At 47.1% G+C, this 20,137-nt stretch overlaps 2 protein-coding genes across 5 annotated transcripts in view; both read right to left on the reverse strand.

The window, feature by feature from the left end:
* The window catches only part of PIP4K2B (phosphatidylinositol-5-phosphate 4-kinase type 2 beta), a 453,863-nt gene that overhangs the window by 302,222 nt on the left and 131,504 nt on the right, over positions 1–20,137 (reverse strand). The gene's annotated exons all lie outside the window — the stretch shown is intronic.
* Positions 1–20,137, reverse strand: part of PCGF2 (polycomb group ring finger 2) — a 101,173-nt gene that overhangs the window by 12,161 nt on the left and 68,875 nt on the right. For all 3 annotated transcript variants that reach the window (XM_063132646.1, XM_063132637.1, XM_063132655.1), the window contains exons 4-5: positions 11,756–11,811; positions 65–115 (exon numbers count right to left, since the gene is read on the reverse strand). In XM_063132646.1, the coding sequence (XP_062988716.1) occupies positions 65–115; positions 11,756–11,811 (107 nt within the window). The remainder of the gene's footprint in view (positions 1–64; positions 116–11,755; positions 11,812–20,137) is intronic.

A 20,137-nucleotide genomic window follows, 5' to 3' on the forward strand; every position in this document is an offset into this window, starting at 1 on the left:
GGCTGCTTTTTATAAAATGCCTTACTGTTGACACATAGGGAAAAAACCATGTCAAAAGCCGTACCATCCGCCAGAGGATATGCTGCGTAGAAATCACGCCGCCTCTTCATTTCATCTGCAAGGGAAAGCAAATGGTTAATTAATTTATCAGCGTTCTTATCTTGAACTCATTCTCCAGGTGGGATTACCCATCACAACAAATAATTATATTCTGCAAGAAGTTAACATGTAATAAGCACATAATGACTGGGTTCAGACAGCTATTGCGTAGTCCGTGGAGCAAAACCCACCCCATGGTTGGTTATTTCAACGAAATAACCAACGCCAATAATCAACGCACAACCGTTGATTATTGTGCTGTCTGTCAGGCTCCGTGGATTATTTCCCGCCTACAGAGTCACAAGGTAAGAGTGGCAGAAACCCCAGCCACTCTTGCCCAGTGGGGCTCTATACGCAAAGGAAATAATCCTGGCCCGGGAAACACTTGGGGAGCTGCTAATAGTGCCGTCCCTTGGTGGGGTACTGCAATCCACGGCTCCCCACACGCTTCCTGGGATAGGCCCATTAGTTTTATTTATTTTATTTTATTTATTTATTTATTAAATTTATATACCGCCCCATAGCTGAAGCTCTCTGGGTGGTTTGACACTGAAGCTGGAGAGATGTCAGATCTCTTCAGCCTCGGCATCAAAACAAATGGGTGTGCATGCCCTGCCCAGGGGTAACATCTCTGGACTGGGGATGATATCCCTCTGCAGCGGGTGCATCCGCATTTGTTTTGGGGCTGAGTGCGGGGAGACCTGTCAGCGTCCAACTCTCCCCGTGCTCAAGCCCAAAACTAATGGGCATGGATAGCAGCACTAGCACCGACTTGAGGGCCGGGAAGGAGGCGTTGCCATGGTCTATAGAAATACGATCTCCCTGCTCATTTGAGTGCAGGTCTTGAGTCTCTCTACTTTGTGTTGGGTACCAGAGACAGATTAGGGATTCTGCTGGTGTACCGTCCACCCAGCTGCCCATCAGTCTCCCTGCCTGAGCTGACGGAGGTTGTCTCAGATTTGGTGTTGAGGACCCCTAGGATGGTGGCTCTGGGGGATCTCAACTTCCATTCTAAGGCTCTTGTATGCAGGGTGGCTCAGGACTTCATGGTCGCTATGACAACCATGGGGCTGTCTCAACATGTCATTAGCCCATGTAAAAGGACACACGTTTGACCTGGTTTTCTCAGCTCAGCAGAAGGATGGTGATCTCAAAATGGGAGAATTAACATCTAGCCCTTTCTCATGGTCAGATCACTTTCTATTGAGGTTAACTCTTGGTGGCCTTTTCCCTCTGCAAAGGGGGGGGGCTATTAAAATGGTCCACCCCCAGAGGATAATGGACTCCAATAAATTCCAGAGGGTTCTGGGGGATTTTCCTACTGGTATGGCTGCTGCTCCTGTCAAAGCCCAGGTCGCTCTGTGGAATGCAGAGATGACTCTGGTGGTTGACACGATCGCGCCCAAGTGCCCTCTCCCCCTGAGCAGAGCCCGGTCAGCAACCCTGAGCTGAGGGCAATGAAGCAAGAGGGGAGATGGCTAGAATGCAGGTGGAGGAAAACTCATGCTGAGTCTGATTGAACATGGGCTAGAGCTCACTATTGAGCCTATTCTGTGGCGGTGAGGGTGGCAAAGAGACAGTTCTCTTCCACCAGCTTTGGGTCTTCTCAGTGTTGTCCAACAGAGCTTTTCCAGGTGGTTTGTGGCCTGCTACACACTGGGTCAAGGCAAGAGGCTGTGGAACCCTCAGTAGCACACTGTGACGAGTTTGCACGGCACTTTGAAGATAAAGTCTCTCAGATTCATCAGGAATTGGACACCACATTTAATGCAGTTTTACTAGTAGAGGCGTTCAGAGCACCATCTGGTCCAGTTTTATTGGATGAGTTTCATTTATTGAGGCCAGAGGATGTGGACAAGGTACTTGGCCAAGTCTGGTCGACCACCTGTGTGCTCGACCCTTGTCCTTCATGGCTCATTACATCAAATAAGGAGGGGATTGCCGGCTGGGTCCAGGAGGTTGTAAATTTCTCCCTGAGAGAGTGGTCCTCATCTCTTTAAAAGACATGGTAATCAGACCACTCCTGAAAAAGCCTAACCTGGACCCAGAGGATGTTAACAATTATAGGCTGGTGACTAACATCCCCTTCCTGGGCAAGGTGCTTGAGTGGGTGGTTGCAGGACAACTCAGGGCACTCTTGAATGAAATGGATTATCTAGATCCATTTCCATTAGGCTTCAGGCCTGGCTTTGGAATGGAAACTACCTTGGTTGCCCTGTGGGATGACCTTTGCCAGGAGATGGACAGGATTGCGACCCTGTTGATTCTCTTGGACCTCTCAGTGGCTTTTGATACCATCGACCATGGTATCTTTCAGGATAGGTTGTCTGGGCTGGGAGTTGGAGGCACTGTGTTGCAGTGGTTCCGCTCCTACTTGGATGGCTGATTCCAGAAGGTGGTGCTGGGGGATTATTGCTGTGTGTCATGACATCTAGGCCATGAGGTTCCACAGGGCTCTATTTTATCCCCTGTGATGTTAAACATCTACATGAAACGGCTGGGAGAGGTTATCCGGAGATGTGGGCTGAGGTGTCATCAATATGTGGATGACACCCAGATCTACCTCTCCTTTTCATCAACCCCAGGTGAGGCAGTGGCTGTTCTGAATCAGTGCCTGGGCATGGTAATGGACTGGATGAGGGCCAATAAACTGAGACTCAATCCAGACAAGATGGAGGTACTCTTTGCGGGTGATTCGTCTGTCTGGCTAGGTGATGTTCAATCTGTTCTGGATGAGGTTGCACTCCCCCTAAAGGATTGGGTTCGTAGTTTAGGAGTGCTCCTGGATCCAGAACTGTCACTTGAGGCACAGGTGGACTCAATGGCAAGTAGACCTTTTATCAGCTTAGGCTGATATACCAACTGCTAATATACCAATCTGGACAGAGATAGCCTAGCTACAGTTATCCATGCTCTGATAACCTCTCGTCTGGATTACTTCAATGTGTTATATGTGGGGCTGCCTTTGAAAACAGTCCGGAAATTTCAGCTGGTACAAAACAGGGCAGCTAGACTGTTAACAGGGACTGGCCAAAGAGACCACATCACGCCAGTCCAGGTCTGAGCTCAATTCAAAGTGCTGGTATTAACTTGCAAAGCCCTAAACGGCTTGAGGCCAGGCTATCTGAAGGAATGTCTCCTCCCATATGTACCTGCCTGGAACCTAAGATTATCTTCAAGGGTCCTTCTCCGTGAGCTCCTGCCAAAGGAAGTGAGGCAGGCGGCTACCAGGAGGAAGGCCTTCTCTGCTGTGGCACCCCAGCTGCCTAGAGAGGTTCGCCTGGCACCTACGTGATAGAATTACAGGATAGTAGAGCTGGAAGGGGCCTAAAAGGCCATCGAGTCCAACCCCCTGCTCAATGCAGGAATCCACCCTACAGCATACTTGACAGATGGTTATCCAGCTGCCTCTTGAATGCCTCTAGAGTGGGAGAGCCCACAACCTCCCTAGGTAACTTATTCCACCGTCACACTGCTCTAACAGTCAGAAAGTTTTTCAAGATGTCTAGCCAGAATCTGACTTCCTGTAACTTGAGCCCGTTATTCCGTGTCCTGCACTCTCGGAGGATCGAGAAGAGATCCTGGCCCTCCTCTGTGTGACAACCTTTTAAGTCTTTGAAGAATGCTATCATGTCTCCCCTCAATCTTCTCTTCTCCTGGCTAAACATGCCCAGTTCTTTCAGTCTCTCCTCAAAGGGCTTTGTTTCCAGACCCCTGATCATCATGGTTGCTCTCCTCTGAATACACTCTAGCTTGTCTGCATCCTTCTTGAATTGTGGAGTCCAGAACTGGACGCAATACTCTAGATGAGGCCTAACCAGGGCTTAATAGAGAGAAAATGCAGGTTGCTTACCTGTAACTGTAGTTCTTCGAGTGGTCATCTATGTATTTACACATATGGGCTCTGCGCCTGCGCAAGACCTAAACCGGAACCTTCTAAAGCTTAGGGAAACGTTTTTGGCGGGAACCCCTCCCCCACGCTACTGCGCATGTCCCTGGGGTTCCCGCCCTTACCTCAGTTTACAGGAGTCCGACATTGTGCCCCCATAAACATGAGTGTATAGAAAATAAAGTAAAGTTGTACATTTAACTGTATCATTTGTAAGCTTCAACACCACCAAGTGGGGATGGTGTGTGGGTTGTGTGAATGCATAGATGACCACTCGAAGAACTACAGTTACAGGGAAGCAACCTGCATTTCTTCATCGTGGTCTCTATGCATCACACATATGGGCGAGTAGCAAGCTGACATACCTTGGAGGTGGGCTGGTGTATTATTTCAGAACTTCCGAGAGCACCATCCTTCCAAATGAACAGTCTTGCCTAGAACGAGTGTCTAAGCTGTAATGCTTTACAAATGTGGACGGGGTGGACCACGTTGCGGCCCTGCAGACATCTCGAAGTGGAACACCCCTGTTGAAAGCCACAGATGTTGCCATCGCTCTAGCAGAATGAGCTGTCACAGGAAGTTGTAGCTTTAGCTTGGACATAGAGTAGGCAAGTTCAATTGTCTCTACAATCCAGCGTGACAACCGCTGGCATGATACTGGGAGTCCCTTATAAGGCTCTCTATAACATACAAACGATTGGTTGGTTTTCCTGAAATTGTCAGTCCTCGCTTTATAAAAAGCGAGAGCCCTCCTAACGTCCAACATGTGCAGTGATGCGTCTGCAGGTGTTATAGGATTTGGGAAGAACGCTGGTAGTACAATCTCTTGAGATAAATGAAAAGGTGTTACCACCTTAGGCAGGAAAGCTGGGTCTGTACGCAGAACGACCTTGTCACTGTGAAATGTTGTGTAAGGAGCATCTATCCTTAGAGCCCTGAGCTCACTTGCACGCCTTGCCGAGGTTATGGCAACGAAGAAGACAGTCTTGAAGGTCAAAAGTCTCAAGTCTGCTGTAGCCATGGGCTCAAACCGTTTTCTTATCAGTGCTTGCAAAACAACTGATAAGCTCCAGGATGGAATGATGTTCCTTATTGTTGGTATAGTATTTTTAAGTCCCTTTAAAAATGATTTAGATGTAGGGTGGGTAAAAGGTGAGAACCCCTCTACACCCTTGTGAGAAGCTGCAATAGCGGCCAAATGGACTCTAATTGAAGAAAGTTTTAGTCCAGTTCGGTACAGTGAAAGTAGGTATTCAAGAATTGTTGAAATGGGACAATTCTCAGCAGTTTGATTCCTTTCTGAGACAAATTTCAAGAATCTTTGCCACTTCGCCGCATAGGATTTCCTTGTTGACGGCTTTCGCGATGCTGTCAAGATATTTTCTACAGTCAGGTGCACGGTACGGGAGGGTGTACTGTTATCCTCCACGCCGTTATTTTGAGCGTCGACAGGTCTGTATGTCGAACCCTGCCGTGGTGTCGAGACAGGAGCTTCGATACCGATGGTAGTTTGATGTACCCTCTCGACAGTCGAAGGGCGTGAGGGAACCAAGGCTGTCGAGGCCACCAAGGTGCGATTAGAATGCAGTCCGCTCTGTCTGCTTGTATCTTGGCTATGACCTTCGTCAGGAGTGGAAAAGGGGGGAAGATGTAGAGTAGTTCCCCTGTCCACGTTCTTGTGAAAGCGTCTCCTAACGAGTTCTTTCCTCTTCCTGCTCTGCTGCAGAATCTGCTGAGGGAGTCCGCGACGATGTTCTCCTTGCCCGCTACATGAATCGCAGTCAGGTAAATTTTTCTCCTTATGCACCAGTTCCAAATTCTGAGTGCAGATCGGGTCAAGGGATGTGATCTCGTTCCACCCTGCCTGTTTATATAGCCGACTACGGTGGTGTTGTCCGTTGCGATTAAGATATTTTTGCCTTCGATGATTTGAGCAAAAGTCTTTAATGCATTTTCCACTGCTGGGAGCTCTAGATGATTGATGTGCTCCTCTTTCTGTCGAGGAGGCCATTGGCCCTGGGCGGTGAAGGAGTTGCAGTGAGCTCCCCATCCGATTAGAGAGGCATCGGTCGTGATTGTCACCAACGGCACCCTTTGCTGAAAGGGAACTCCCTCTAGGAGGTTTTCCATCGAGAGCCACCACTTCAAGGATGCCTGTACCTGCCTCGGTATCGACAGGTAAGTTCTGCGGGTGTTGCGTCGAAGGTCAAATGTCCTCAAAAACCAACCCTGTAAAACCCTCATTCACAGCCTTGCGAATCTGATTACAGCAGTGGTCGCTGCCATTAGACCTAGCAGTCTTTGGACTGTCCATGCCGAAGGTCTTGCTTGGCTTTCGGTGTGGAGAATCAGGTCTTGAAGGGTCCTTGCTCTCGTTATAGGGAGGTATGCTCTTCCGTCCAGGGACGAAAGAGTCACCCCTATAAAGTCTATTGTTCTCTGAGGAGTCAATATGGATTTGTCCTTGTTGACCCAGAGTCCCAAGGAATCTAGTAGTGTGAGAGTCGTGACTATGTTGTCCTGGAGCGTACGGCTGTCCTCCGCTACCAGAAGCCAGTCGTCTATGTATGGATATATGTGCACTTCCTTTTGTCTTAGATGTGCACACACTACAGCCATCACCTTTGTAAAGACCCTCGGTGCGGTTGCAAGGCCGAAGGGAAGAATGGTGAACTGGAACTGCTGAGTGTCGATGGAGAAACGCAGGTAAGTTTGATGCGACTTCCTGATGGAAATATGGAAGTACGCATCCTTCAGGTCTACTACCGCAAACCAGACTCCCGTATGCAACAGTTGGAGAATGGAAGTAACCATTGTCATACGGAATTTTTTCGGGGTGATGTACTTGTTTAATTGTCTTAAGTCCATAATCGGTCAAAGACCCCCATCCTTCTTCGAGACCGTGAAGTAGCGTGAAAAGAACCCTTGGTTGATCTCCTCCACGGGTACAGGTGAGATGGCTCCTTTTGCTAGTAAGGTTTGTACCTCGAGCAGTAGAGGAGGGGACGGCGCTGTTACTTTCACTCCCGAAGAAGGAGGGAGGGTATCGAACTCGATGGCATACCCCGTCTTGATGATGGTGAGCACCCAGGAGTCGAATGTTATTGACTCCCATTGATGGTAGAGGGGTGCTAGGCGGTTGGTGAACGGTAGTAAACCTGGGGCAGGGAAGTCAAAGATGCTGCCTCTTGGAAAAGTCAGGTTGTCGTCTGTTTTGCTGGTAATGACCCTAGTAAGGCCTCTTTCTTTGTAGCTGCTGTTGTTGCTTGGCAGGTTGCTTATCGTACTGGGGTCGTTGCTGTATTTGCGGGTAAGGCTGTCTTGTCCAGCGCCTCTGTATTGAGGTACTGGTTGTGAGAACCCCATCTTTCTTGCCATTGTGCGGGCCTCATATAGAGAGTCTAAGGACTCGTCCGTTTTGGTATTAAACAACCCTTCGCCATCGAAGGGCAGGTTCTCTATTCTTTATTTTGTTTCATTGCTGAGATTAGCTGATCTTAGCCAGGCATGGCGCCGAAGTGCTATTGATCCCATCATGGATTTAGAATGCGAGTCTGTCTGATGCCTTGCGGAATTTAGCTGTAGCCTCGCTATGGCTGTAGCCTCGGATTGAAAAATCCTAGCTAACTCACATTTATCCTCTGGAAGATGGTCGCAGAGGGAGCCTATCTTTTCCCAAAGGAAAATTTGATATCTTGCCATGGTTGCTTCGTAGGCGGAGGTGTGTATTCCAAGCGAGGAAGAGGCATACACTTTTCTACCCAGGTAGTCTAACTTCCTCCCTTCCCTGTCAACAGGAGCTGAATGTATTTTTTGTGACTTGCCCTGAGCCGATTCAACAATTATTGAATTTGGCTTTGGGTGCTGGAACAAGAATTCTGCATTAGCCTCCTGTACTTTATACATTGCTTCCAGTCGCTTGGAAGTTGGTTGAGTTGCGCATGGTGTCTTCCACGAGATTTGTGCTGTGCGTTTTAAGGTAGGAGGGAAGGGAATTGCAACTGTAGAGCTCGCCTCTGTCTTTAACACGTCATATATTGGGTCATCTTCAACTTCTGCAGGTTGTTCGATGTCCAGACATAACGATTGCGCCATCCTGAAGATATGATCTGAAAAACTTCCCATGTCCTCCGAAGGGGAAGCTGGATCATGAGTATTTACTATATCGTCTGGTGACGGCATCGAGGCTGCGACCGACGCTATAGAATCTGAGTCAGAACTGTAATCATCGTCAGGTGAGTTAGACGCAGTAGGTTGCATTGCTTGTTGTACTGGCTGCAACGCCTGTTCATGATGTGGTACCGAGGAGGAAGCGGTAGTCCTCGGTATCGGTCTCAGTCCTGCTACGGTGCCTTGATGGTGTTGGAGCCCGTGGAGAAGGCACTTGAATGACCCTAGTAGGGGGAGGAGGGTGGGCATAGTACTCCTCCTGTCTGCATTCATCTGGATAGTATTCCTGAGGTCGGTAATACTCCCAGTCATATAAATTTTGCCTATGATATCCCGAATATTGGGAAACTCGGTCGTAGTCTGGTCTAGGGGACACAGGCCTGTCTCGGTGAGTAGGTGGTACCGGTACCGTAGGCTGAGGTCTTTGCTCTTGTGTGGTAGCACACGGTACAGAAATGGCCGACACCGAGTCACGGATCTCTCCCTCTGACATGGAGCTTCTGGCTGTTGGTATGGGAGTCGGTATCGAAAGGTTTTCTGGTACTGAGGTTTGCGTCGGTACCGTAATCGGCCTTGATTTGCTAATAGGCCTGGGCGACGCCGTTATTGCGGTCGCGACCCTCGAGGAGGAATGTTTGTCGGCCTCCTTTCTTTTCTTCTTCTTCTTTTTCAATTGCTCTGCCGATTTTGGGGTCCGGGCCTTTTTTGCAATTTTCTTGGCCGCCGATCCCGCAAGGGATCGATCGGCCTGGCGTCAGGGGTATGGCCCTGTTTTCCGCCATCATCTCCTCAGTTATGACGAAGGACTGGATTTCAGGGCTGTGGTCCCTGCTCATTGTCCTTGAGGAGGATTTTTCTGTTTGCTTCTGCAGCGTGGGTTCGGTAGCCTTCAGGGCCTTTTCCCAGAGCACGGAGCGAAGTCTATCCACTCTATTTTTGCGGGTTTGCTTAGTAAATGCCATGCAGTGATGGCACTGCTGGAACTTGTGCCCTTCTCCGAGACAAACTACACAAAGAGAGTGTCCGTCTTTAGGTGGTAGTTTAGCGCTGCATTTGACGCATTTTCTAAAAGGGGCCTTCACGGGCATGCGCCTGAGGCGCTTGCGATCTGGGGATCGCTCAGAGGGATAGGAGAAGAGAGGAATATATACAATAGTAAAGGTAACAATTTTTTTAAAAAAAAATTTTTATAGAAAGGACAGAGAGAGAAAGAGAGAAAAGGATTATCTACAAAAGTTCGAAATACTGATAAAGCAGGAGATATTCAAAGGAAGTTGCTAGAGGAACGGTTTTGAGGTCTGTGCACAATGGCGGATGACGAAGAACTGAGGTAAGGGCGGGAACCCCAGGGACATGCGCAGTAGCGTGGGGGAGGGGTTCCCGCCAAAAACGTTTCCCTAAGCTTTAGAAGGTTCTGGTTCAGGCCTCGCGCAGGCGCAGAGCCCATATGTGTGATGCATAGAGACCACGATGAAGAACCAGTACCTCATGCGATTTGGAAACTATACTTCTATTAATGCAGCCCAAAATAGCATTTGCCTTTCTTGCAGCCATATCGCACTGTTGGCTCATATTCAGCTTGCGATCTACAACAATTCCAAGATCTTTCTCGTTTGTAGTATTGCTGTGCCAAGTATCCCCATCCTGTAACTGTGCATTTAGCTTCTATTTCCTAGATGTAGAACTTGGCATTTATCCCTATTAAATGTCACTCAGTTGTTTTCAGCCCAGCACTCCAGCCTATCAAGATCACTTTGAAGTTTGTTTCTGTCTTCCAGGGTATTAGCTATCCCACCCGATTTTGTGTCATCTGCAAATTTGATAAGCGTTCCCTGCACCTCCTCGTCCAAATCATTAATCAAAATGTTGAAGAGCACTGGGCCCAGGACTGAGCCCTGCGGTACCCCACTCGTTACCTCCCCCCAGTTTGAGAAGATTCCGTTGATAAGCACTCTTTGAATCCGATTCTGTAGCCAGCTGTGATTCCACCTAATAGTTGTTCCATCTAGCCCACTTTTAGCTAGTTTGTTAATCAGAATATCATGGGGCACTTTGTCAAAAGCTTTGCTGAAGTCAGGATATATGACGTCCTCAGTATTCCCTTGGGTCTCCTCATCCCCTAGACTCCCCCTGTCAAACTCCTGTTTGCTGCCCCTGTTCGCTCTCTCTCTGGGAGATGGCTTTCTTTTCTAGCTTCTAGTTCATCTGGGCCAGCTGCTCTTCTCTGCTTCTGTTAAGCTCCAAGTCAGGAAGCCAAGTCAACACCAGATGAAGACCTTCTTATTCTCCCAGTATTTTAGCAGTTATCATAGTCTTTTAACCTTGCTGTTTTAAATCTGCATTTTAAATCTATATAAGTCTTTCTATTGCTGCTCGGTTCTACTCTGGTTGTGCTTTTATATAGTATTTTTATTGTGCTTTTACACTGTTGGTTGTTTTATACTTTGATTTGTGTCTGATGGTTTTAACTTTTGTGAACCGCCCAGAGAGCTTTGGTTATTGGGCAGTATAGAAATGCAACAAATAAACAATAAACAAATTTTGTCTCCAATCTGGGGATGTTACGCCTCTGCAGCGTGTGCATCCCCATTAGTTTCGAGGCTGAGGGCGGGGGGAGAGCTGACGCTGACAGCTCCCTCCACCCTCAGCCTCGAAACAAATGGGACAGGATGCCAGGCGGAGGGATACCATCCCTGGTCCGAGGGCGGCATCCCTCCTCGGCCTCAGTGTCCTGTCCCATTTGTTTTGATGCCGAGGCCGGGGAGGGATGCCAGCCTCGGTGTCAAAACAAGTGGGCAAGGAGTTGGCGACACAGCACTTACTGCAGCGACACGGAGGCAGGGGAGCTTCTCTCTCCCCTCGCCTTGTGGTTGCTGTGGGCGCTGCTGCAGAAACAAAGAGGCGCGGGGGGGAGAAGTGCCTCCGCCTCTCCTTGTTGCCTACGTAGCGTGTGCCCTGGCGGCGGCCGGTTCAGGATACAGCCACCGCCGAGGGACACGTGCCGCGTCGTTGGCTCCTTGCCCATTTGTTTTGATGCCAAGGCCAGAGAGAGCTGTGTCCCAATATTGTAAGGGGAACCAGGGCGGAGAGAGAGGGGGCGAGAGCCGTAGCCAACCCTGCCCTGATGGCCTTACTCCACAGATGAGTTATGAGCATGTTGCCCAAGTGTGACATGCAAACACTCATCCATGGAGTGGACTATAAGGTCAGAAGTTGGCTACTGTGTCACCCAAATGTGCCCAATTATTCGTACATTTAAAAATTACTCACTTACGACAAACAAATCAAAGAAGAATTTGGATTACTTCTGAATACAGACCAAAGGTATATGACCACTTTTTCAAAGTCATTTTATATTATCCAAAAATGGTTTTGATATTATCTTTAATTAGATAATACTGTATTTGAAACTTAGCCGTCATTACTCTATTATTTATAATTGATCAGCCCAATATCAGAACCAAACAGCTACCTTTTCTTACGGCATACAAGTCAACAAGAGCACGTTTAATCCAATATTGACCCCATAACATAAAAAGAAATGCTCAAAATCCACTATCCCAGAATTTGTGGTTGCTGTCAGCCACACATTCATACCTTTGAAGAGCCCTGGGACCAGCTTGTACACGATATCTTGTAGGGTTTTATCAGATCTGCAATGTGAGGAGAAAGACTGTATTAGGAGAGATTAAAAAACATTTTAAAACCCGAATTTAAATTCCTTTCAAAAGGAAAATGAGGATGAAGATCCAAGGGCCGTTTTGCACTAGACAAAAGCGGAAAAATAGAACACGCCTCCGCAGCTCCTCGCACGATACCTAAGGCGGTGGCTATTCATGCAAACTTCTGCAAATTTAATCGGTGGTACCTGAGACTGTGGCAGGAAGAAGAGATTTGTATTTCATGCCACAATGCTCACTGTCTCACAGTGGCTTCATTTACGATATGATGTCCCAAAGCTTAGCTCACGGGCCTGTCTCCAATATCAAGAGAGGGGTGGGCCTCTAGAGAGGAGAAGAGCTGGGCTGGCTCAGCACAAGGGTCCATCTAGCCCAGCACCTTGTTTCCCGCAGTGGCCCATCTGATGCCTCTGGGAAGCTCATAAGCAGGACATGAGTGCAAGAGCCAGAGGCGTGGTGCCTCCGGTGGCATAGAGCCATCAGGACTAGCAGCATCTATGCAGAATGTGTTTGTTGCACCACTGAATAATGGCAGCCAGCCTTGGCATCTAACCTTAGGAAACAAGGTTCAGTCCTAGCAGACCCCTCATTTTGGAAATTCAGCACCGACACATATCAATTAATATTATAATGTATAATTTTAATTGGGTAGGAAAAAGACTATCAACAAAAGCTATTTTAAGCCAAAGCCACATGTGTTCCAAAGTTATGTGAATGTACCATGCAGTGGAACATGCTGAAAACCTCAACGCTCAGGTTTTGAAAAAGCAAATTTCTATGTATTAAAGGAGGTTTGGGCCATGTGTGACTAAGTCTATGTGAAATCTCAGAAATCAGAGGGGGAGTTGATCTGGATTTCTGGTGGTCAAGGGCAGTTCCCAGCTAGCATTTCAGTGATATTAAGCCCTTCCCAATGCATTGAGCATTTTGCAAAATTAACAAAAAAAGGTCTTGCTTGTTTTGAGCAAATGGGGAATTAACAAGGGTCCTTAAGGTTCTTTAGGCCCCTACATTTCTGGCTGCTTAATTTGCATTCATTGCCAGACATAGCACCAGGGCTGACTCAAGACATTTTGCTGCCTGAGATAGAACTGCAAATGATGCTCCCTCTCTCCACCCTAGTCAAGATGTATTGTACCCAAAGCTAGCAACTTGAAGCAGAAAATTTTGTAAATGCCTCTCCCCCTCTCTGACAGTAAAAAATACAATAATCAGCCAATCAACCATCAATCAAATAGCTAAAAATCTGCTGCCCTTTCATGACATCCCAAACTTCCTTACACAGGAGCAAGCCCCACTGAACTCAATGGGGGTTACTTCTGAGTAGCCATGCATAGGATTGCACTGAAAAGCTGCTCGGTTTAACTGGCGCTTGGCAGCTCTTGCCTGACCAGGGACTCCACACTGGCACCTCGCTGAGAGTCACAGGAGCCCGTCATTCAAGAAGTCCTGAGCCCACGGGCAGAGATCTCTTCCAATGCTGGCTTGCGAGTCAGTCAAACTAAACAGGAAGAGTACAGGATTCCTCTGTACCTAAATATTCCTTTAAAATAGAAATAAGGCTTCAAGAACGAAGGAGAGATGCTGCAACCGTCTCACCACCACCGCTGTGCAGACTTGGAAAGGTGGTTGGCTCGGTACATAGAGCTCTAGCAGCAAACAGGGCCCAGTATTGTGCGGAGGTTGAAGATGGAAGCAAAGCAGCAAATAAGCAGCTCTTTCTCCCTCTTCCTCCCCCTACGTGCAAGAAACTTGCTGCAGCTGCCACTGTGAGTGCTTAGTGCAGCAATCATTGCAGACTCCAGCATCAGCTGAAGGTTGACGGCGCTTCTCCTTCTCCTCAACTGAAGCGCACCATCATGTTTCAATCCAGTTTAGACTAACACAGCCACTGACCGGAAGCTGCTCTCCACAGCCACCTGGGAAGGCTCCTGACATTCTCTTGTGCAGAGTGGAAGCAAGGAACAGCTGAGGGGCTGGGTGGCAGCAGCGGGCAAGTGGCGCTCAATCTGCCGCCTGAGCAAAGCATTCACTTTGCCTAACGATAGGGCCGGCCCTACATAGCACTATGGCATGAACGTTTATTCATTGTACTGGTGATAGTAGTAGTAGCTGTTGTATTGATTAGCTATAAGCCATAACAAAGCAGAAGGTACATTCAGAGTTGAGCAACAAATATCACTCTCAGTTTCTTGGCTGCCAGCACAAATAAGAAAACACAAGGCTACGCATTTTGCATTATCAAACAACATAAAACATACACGTTCACTAGGTGTAACAAAATTCTTCCTGAGGTTAAATTCAGACAAATATTTTTTTCATGTGAGTTCTTATAAAGAGGACATTGGGTAGCACAATAGACAATATCCTTAACCACAGACTTAGAAAACACACACCAAGCTCTCCCAATGTTAAGGCTGGGGAAGATGGGAGCTGTAGCCCTGCCTGTTCCCGGGATATCCTGTGTGTCATTTGCATGAACAGGGATGACCCTGGGATAGACCTTAAGTCTAGCTAAGGCCTGAGTTTCAAGTTCCATGAACAAGCTTGCTGCTCTTCTCTCTTGAATGTTATTTCAGTCTTCTAAAGTGTTAGCTAGACCACCCAATTTTGTGTTGTCCACAAATTTGATAAGCACCCCTCTTCCTCCAAGTCATTAATAAAAACGCTGAAGAACTCAGGGCCCAGGACCAAGCCCTGCTGCACCCCGCTCCCTCCACTTTGATGAGGAACTATTGCTAAGCGCTTCTTGAGTATGGTTCTCCAGCAACCAGGGAATACTTCTAGTAGTAATGCCGTCCAACCCATACTTATACTAATCTGAGTACCACGAGGCACCTTCATCCGTGGCAGGGTGAGGACATCAGTGGCTAGACTAGGTTCTGTCTGGGCACAATAAGCAGTGTATGGGTGGCAGAACTGCAGTATTCAGCACAGTTTAAAGCTGTTTACCTGAGGGGTGGGGATTTCGTTTCATTTATTACACTTCTTTACCGCGCAATAACCAAACTCTCGGGCCTGTTTACAAACAGTAAGACCCTTAAAATACAACATAACAGGAGAGATTTGTTGGAACTACTGCTGAAAATGTGAGTGATGGAGAGTTCAGAACATCTGTTAGCGAGGGCTCAGGTGTTACAGGTGTATCAACTACATTTGGAGCCAATCACAAGATGGCACACTGAGTGTCCAAAGTTTTTATAAACTTTGAACAAAAACGTTGACACAATGTCTATCAGCAACAAGCACAAAAGTTGCAGGAAGATTCTTAAGTACTGAGTATAACAGATCCCGACTGATCACCCTACATTCAGAGCCATCGATAAACACAAAAGAGGGCCTTCTAGTGAATGGGCACTCAATCAGGAGAGGCTGTTTCCCAGCCATGCAAAGACCTGAAACCTTTCCAAGCTATACAGTTTCTCTGTCTTATACCTGGAGGGTGTTTTCTTCTAATTAGGAGTGCAAAATTAGTTCAGGACAGATTTCTTGCAGGTTTGATTTATTTTACTTCTTGCCTAACTTGAGGCTTTTAAAATATATGCCACCTCGTTTGATTAAGCCAGGTTATATCTCAGCCTTGCCCAGTCTTTCAGAGACTGAAAGAACTGGGCATGTTTAGCCTGGAAAAGAGAAGATGGAGGGGAGACATGATAGTACTCTTCAAACACAGAGGAGGGCCAGGATCTCTTCTCGATCCTCCCAGAGTGCAGGACACGGAATAACAGGCTCAAGTTAAAGGAAGCCAGATTCCAGCTGGACATCAGGAAAAACTTCCTGACTGTTCGAGCAGTACGACAATGGAATCAGTTACCTAGGGAGGTTGTGGGCTCTCCCACACTAGAGCCCTTCAAGAGGCAGCTGGACAACCATCTGTCAGGGATGCTTTAGGGTGGATTCCTGCATTGAGCAGGGGGTTGGACTTGATGGCCTTGTAGGCCCCTTCCAACTCTGCTATTCTATGATTCTATGTGACCTAAAGCTACTCAGTAGTCTCCTTTTCTACATCAAAGTCTCACACCTTGACTCCAGCCCAACTTTCTTAAAGGCGCAATGCACCTGGCTGCCCATATCAAGGGGAGTGCAGGGCCTGCAGTGCTGCCAAGCCACCTGCTAACAAAAGTCCTCCACATATTGTCAGACAGGATGAACAGCAGTAGTTATGAAAAGAGAACGGCAACATTTTAGGAGCGATTTTCAGCAGCCAGCTGGGCCAATGCATTCTGCCATTCTACTGCCGATGTCTGAGCCAACTCTCCCAAACTCATTCTATTCTTCAAGAAAAATCCCTCTCCTCCTTGTAATATCTCCCCCCAACAAATGTGTTCACTAAAATCATCTTAGCCTCTCCTTTTCTGCTCTCCTCCAGTTCTCACTCCTCTTGTCCTCACTGTTTATTTGACAATGGATGAATTTATAAATGACTTGGATGAGGGTGTAGAGCAGCGGTTCTCAACCTGTGGGTCGGGACCCCTTTGGCGGTCGAATGACCCTTTCACAGCTGTCGCCTAAGACCATTGGAAAACACATATTTCCGATGGTCTTAGGAAACTGTATTGACTGAACTATGTCATGTATCATCTTTTGTATTATTAAAGCTATTGTTATGTATTATTTTCATTAGCAAACCATCCCATGACAATGAATCGTGTAGAGAAGAACGAAAATAATTTTTTGGCTGGGGGTCACCACAACATGAGGAACTGTATTAAAGGGTCGCGGCATTAGGAAGGTTGAGAACCACTGGTGTAGAGGGTTGCTTATCAAATCTGCAGATGACACAAAGCTAGGAGGGAGAGCCCACACAGACAAGATTAAGATTCAGAAGGATCTGGACTGGCTGGAACACCCGATCTAAGAAGATGAGCTTCGGTGGAGATAAATATAAAGTTTTTCATTTAGGTACAAAAAATCCAAGAGACAAGTGTAGTATAAGAGAGATGTGGCTTGGCAGCAGTACATGTGAACACTGTGCAAATGGTGCTTGTTTACAACTTACCCTCTATGCACCAACACATTTCCTTGGTCTTTCAGACCCCAGATCCAGATGGGGAGGATGAAATGCCTGGGACTTGGCAAAGATGCCCCACGTTGTCTTGGTCCTCCTGTGAGTTGACCCATGCCAGTTTATTACTTTCATCAGTAGCTGCCAGGAAGGGTTAAAGTGTGAAAGAGAGCTAGATGCTTCAGTAACGCTAGATGCTTCATAAGGCAACATTGGGCTTGGATAACATGGGCTATCCTTGCTGAGCAAGGAAAAATGAGTGTGCATGGAGGGTAAGTTGCAACAAGCACAATTTGTCACATTGCACAATGTCACTGATCATGGGGCACATCAGTTAAGGCAACAGCCAACTGCCTATTTCCTGGGTTTGTTGAGCTTGAGCCAACATGAGATAGCCTTCACTCTGGAGATCCATGGCGAATGACAGACAGGTGCAAGATGTCGAATCCCACAAAGGCATTGCTTCACCACCAGATGGAAGAATATGGAACAACCTTCAGTAGGGAGATGAGAAACTGGGATAGCTGCAAGGTACACCTGAAGAGAAGAGAGCTTTAAACCCCTTTCAAACAGAGAAAGCAAGAAAATAAGAACTTGGTGCTGGGGGCACCAAGCAGGGTCAATGCCACCTGGTGAAATAACAGGGGGATAAGCAAGTCTCGTGGTCGGCTTATGAGAGGTACTGAGGAGACACGGTACCGAGTCGGGGTACTGTCAGTAATACTGATCACTGGATCCTTCATGCTGCCACAAGGAGGGTGTGAAGATCCAGGTGTCACCCTTTGCCTCGCTCCTGAGAAAGAAGATGCAGAACCACTCGCCCTTCACTATGTGGAGAAGGAAGGGAAACCAGCGGTGCCTCAGCCACCATGGCATGATCAAGATGCAATTCAAGCTGTCTGCTTTGACCTTCATTAGAATCCTGGTAATAAGCAGGAAAGGAAGGAAAAGATAGAACAGGAGTCCCTTCCAGGTGAAGACAACGGCATCCCCCAAGGATTTTGGATACCACGCTACTGTGCCACAGAACACTGAGCAGGCCACCTTCTTCCTCCAGGCAAATAAATCCACTGCCAGTATGCCCCATCAACAAAAAGGTCTGTGAGTACCACTCAGTCTAGCATCCATTGTCTATTATCTTTGCAAAATCATGAAAGACGGGTGAGGTGCCGGACGACTGGAGGAGGGCTAACGTTGTCCCTATCTTTAAAAAGGGCAAAAAGGAGGAACCTGGGAACTACAGACCAGTCAGTCTGACATCCATCCCTGGGAAAATTCTGGAGCAGATTATAAAGAAGTCAATCTGTAAACACCTTGAAATCAATGTGGTGATCACTAGAAGCCAACATGGATTTGTCAGGAACAAGTCCTGTCAGACAAATTTGATCTCATTTTTTGATGGTAACCTCCCTTGTGGACCGTGGGAATGCTGTGGACGTCATATATCTTGACTTCAGCAAAGCTTTTGACAAAGTACCACATGACATTCTGATTAACAAACTAGCTAAAAGTGGGCTAGATGGAACAACTATTAGGTGGATTCACAGTTGGCTACAGAATCGGACTCAAAGAGTACTTATCGATGAAACCTTCTCAAAATGGAGAGAGACAACGAGTGGGGTGCCGCAGGGCTCAGTCCTGGGCCCAGTGCTCTTCAACATTTTGATTAATGATTTGGATGAGGAGGTGCAGGGAACGCTTATCAAATTTGCAGATGACACAAAATTGGGTGGGATAGCTAATACCCTGGAAGACAGAAACAAACTTCAAAGTGATCTTGATAGGCTGGAGTGCTGGGCTGAAAACAACAGGATGAAATTTAATAGGGATAAATGCTAAGTTCTACATTTAGGAAATAGAAACCAAAGGCACAGTTACAAGATGAGGGATACTTGGCTCAGCAATACTACAAACGAGAAGGATCGTGGAATTGTTATAGATCGCAAGCTGAATATGAGCCAACAGTGCGATATGGCTGCAAGAAAGGCCAATGCTATTTTGGGCTGCATTAATAGAAGTATAGCTTCCAAATCACGTGAGGTACTGGTTCCTCTCTATTCGGCCCTGGTTAGGCCTCATCTAGAGTATTGCGTCCAGTTCTGGCCTCCACAATTCAAGAAGGATGCAGACAAGCTGGAGCGTGTTCAGAGGAGGGCAACCAAGATGATCAGGCGTCTGGAAACAAAGCCCTATGAAGAGAGACTGAAGGAACTGGGCAAGTTTAGCCTGGAGAAGAGAAGATTGAGGGCACTCTTCAAATACTTAAAAGGTTGTCACACAGAGGAGGGCCTGGATCTCTTCTCGATCCTCCCACAGTGCAGGACACAGAATAACGGGCTCAAGTTAAAGGAAGCCAGATTCCAGCTGGACATCAGGAAAAACTTCCTGACTGTTAGAGCAGTACGAAAATGGAATCAGTTGCCTGGTGAGGTTGTGGCCTCTCCCACACTAGAGGCATTCAAGAGGCAGCTGGACAAGCATCTGTCAGGGATGCTTTAGGGTGGATTCCTGCATTGAGCAGTGGGTTGGACTCGATGGCCTTGTAGGCCCCTTCCAACTCTGCTATTCTATGATTCTATGATTCATGGGAGGCCAGGAATGTCCAACTGAGCCGGTCAAAAATAACATTGTCTGTACCGGCCACATGGCTCACCACCAGTCCAAGCCAATGGGGTACATACCAATGAAAGATCAAAGCGTTAAGTCAAGAAGTGGAAGGGATTGTGTCCCTTTCTGCTTCTTCAGGTAAGCAATGACAGTAGTATTTTCTGAAACTACCTGAACAAGACAGCCTTTTAAGTCTGGCTCGTAATTGTTGACCATCACTACATCTTGTGGTAGTGAATTCCGTAGGTTTACTATGTGCTGTGTGAAGAAGTCCTTCCTTTTATCTGTCCTGAAGCTCCCACCAATCAATTTCATGGAATGATCCCAAGTTCTAGTATTATGAGGGACAAAAATGTCTCCCTATCCACTAACTTCACACAATGCATGATTTTGTACACCTCTGTCATGTCTCCCCTTACTCACCACTTTTCTATTTAAATCCCAGATAGTATAACCTTTCCTCATAGAGGAGTTGCTCTAGCCCCTTGATCATTTTAATTTCTTTTTTCTGCACCCTTTTCAGCTCTACAATATCCTTTTTTAGGTGCAGTGACCAGAACTGTACGCAGTATTCCAGGTGGAGTTGCATCATAGATTTGAATAAGGGCAATATGATCTTGCAAGTGTTATTTTCAATTCCTTTTCTAATTATACCTAACATGGAATTTGCCTCTTTTACAGCAGTTG

The sequence above is a fragment of the Elgaria multicarinata genome, chromosome 1, assembly GCF_023053635.1.
Source record: "Elgaria multicarinata webbii isolate HBS135686 ecotype San Diego chromosome 1, rElgMul1.1.pri, whole genome shotgun sequence".
In the NCBI taxonomy this organism is placed as follows: domain Eukaryota; kingdom Metazoa; phylum Chordata; class Lepidosauria; order Squamata; family Anguidae; genus Elgaria; species Elgaria multicarinata.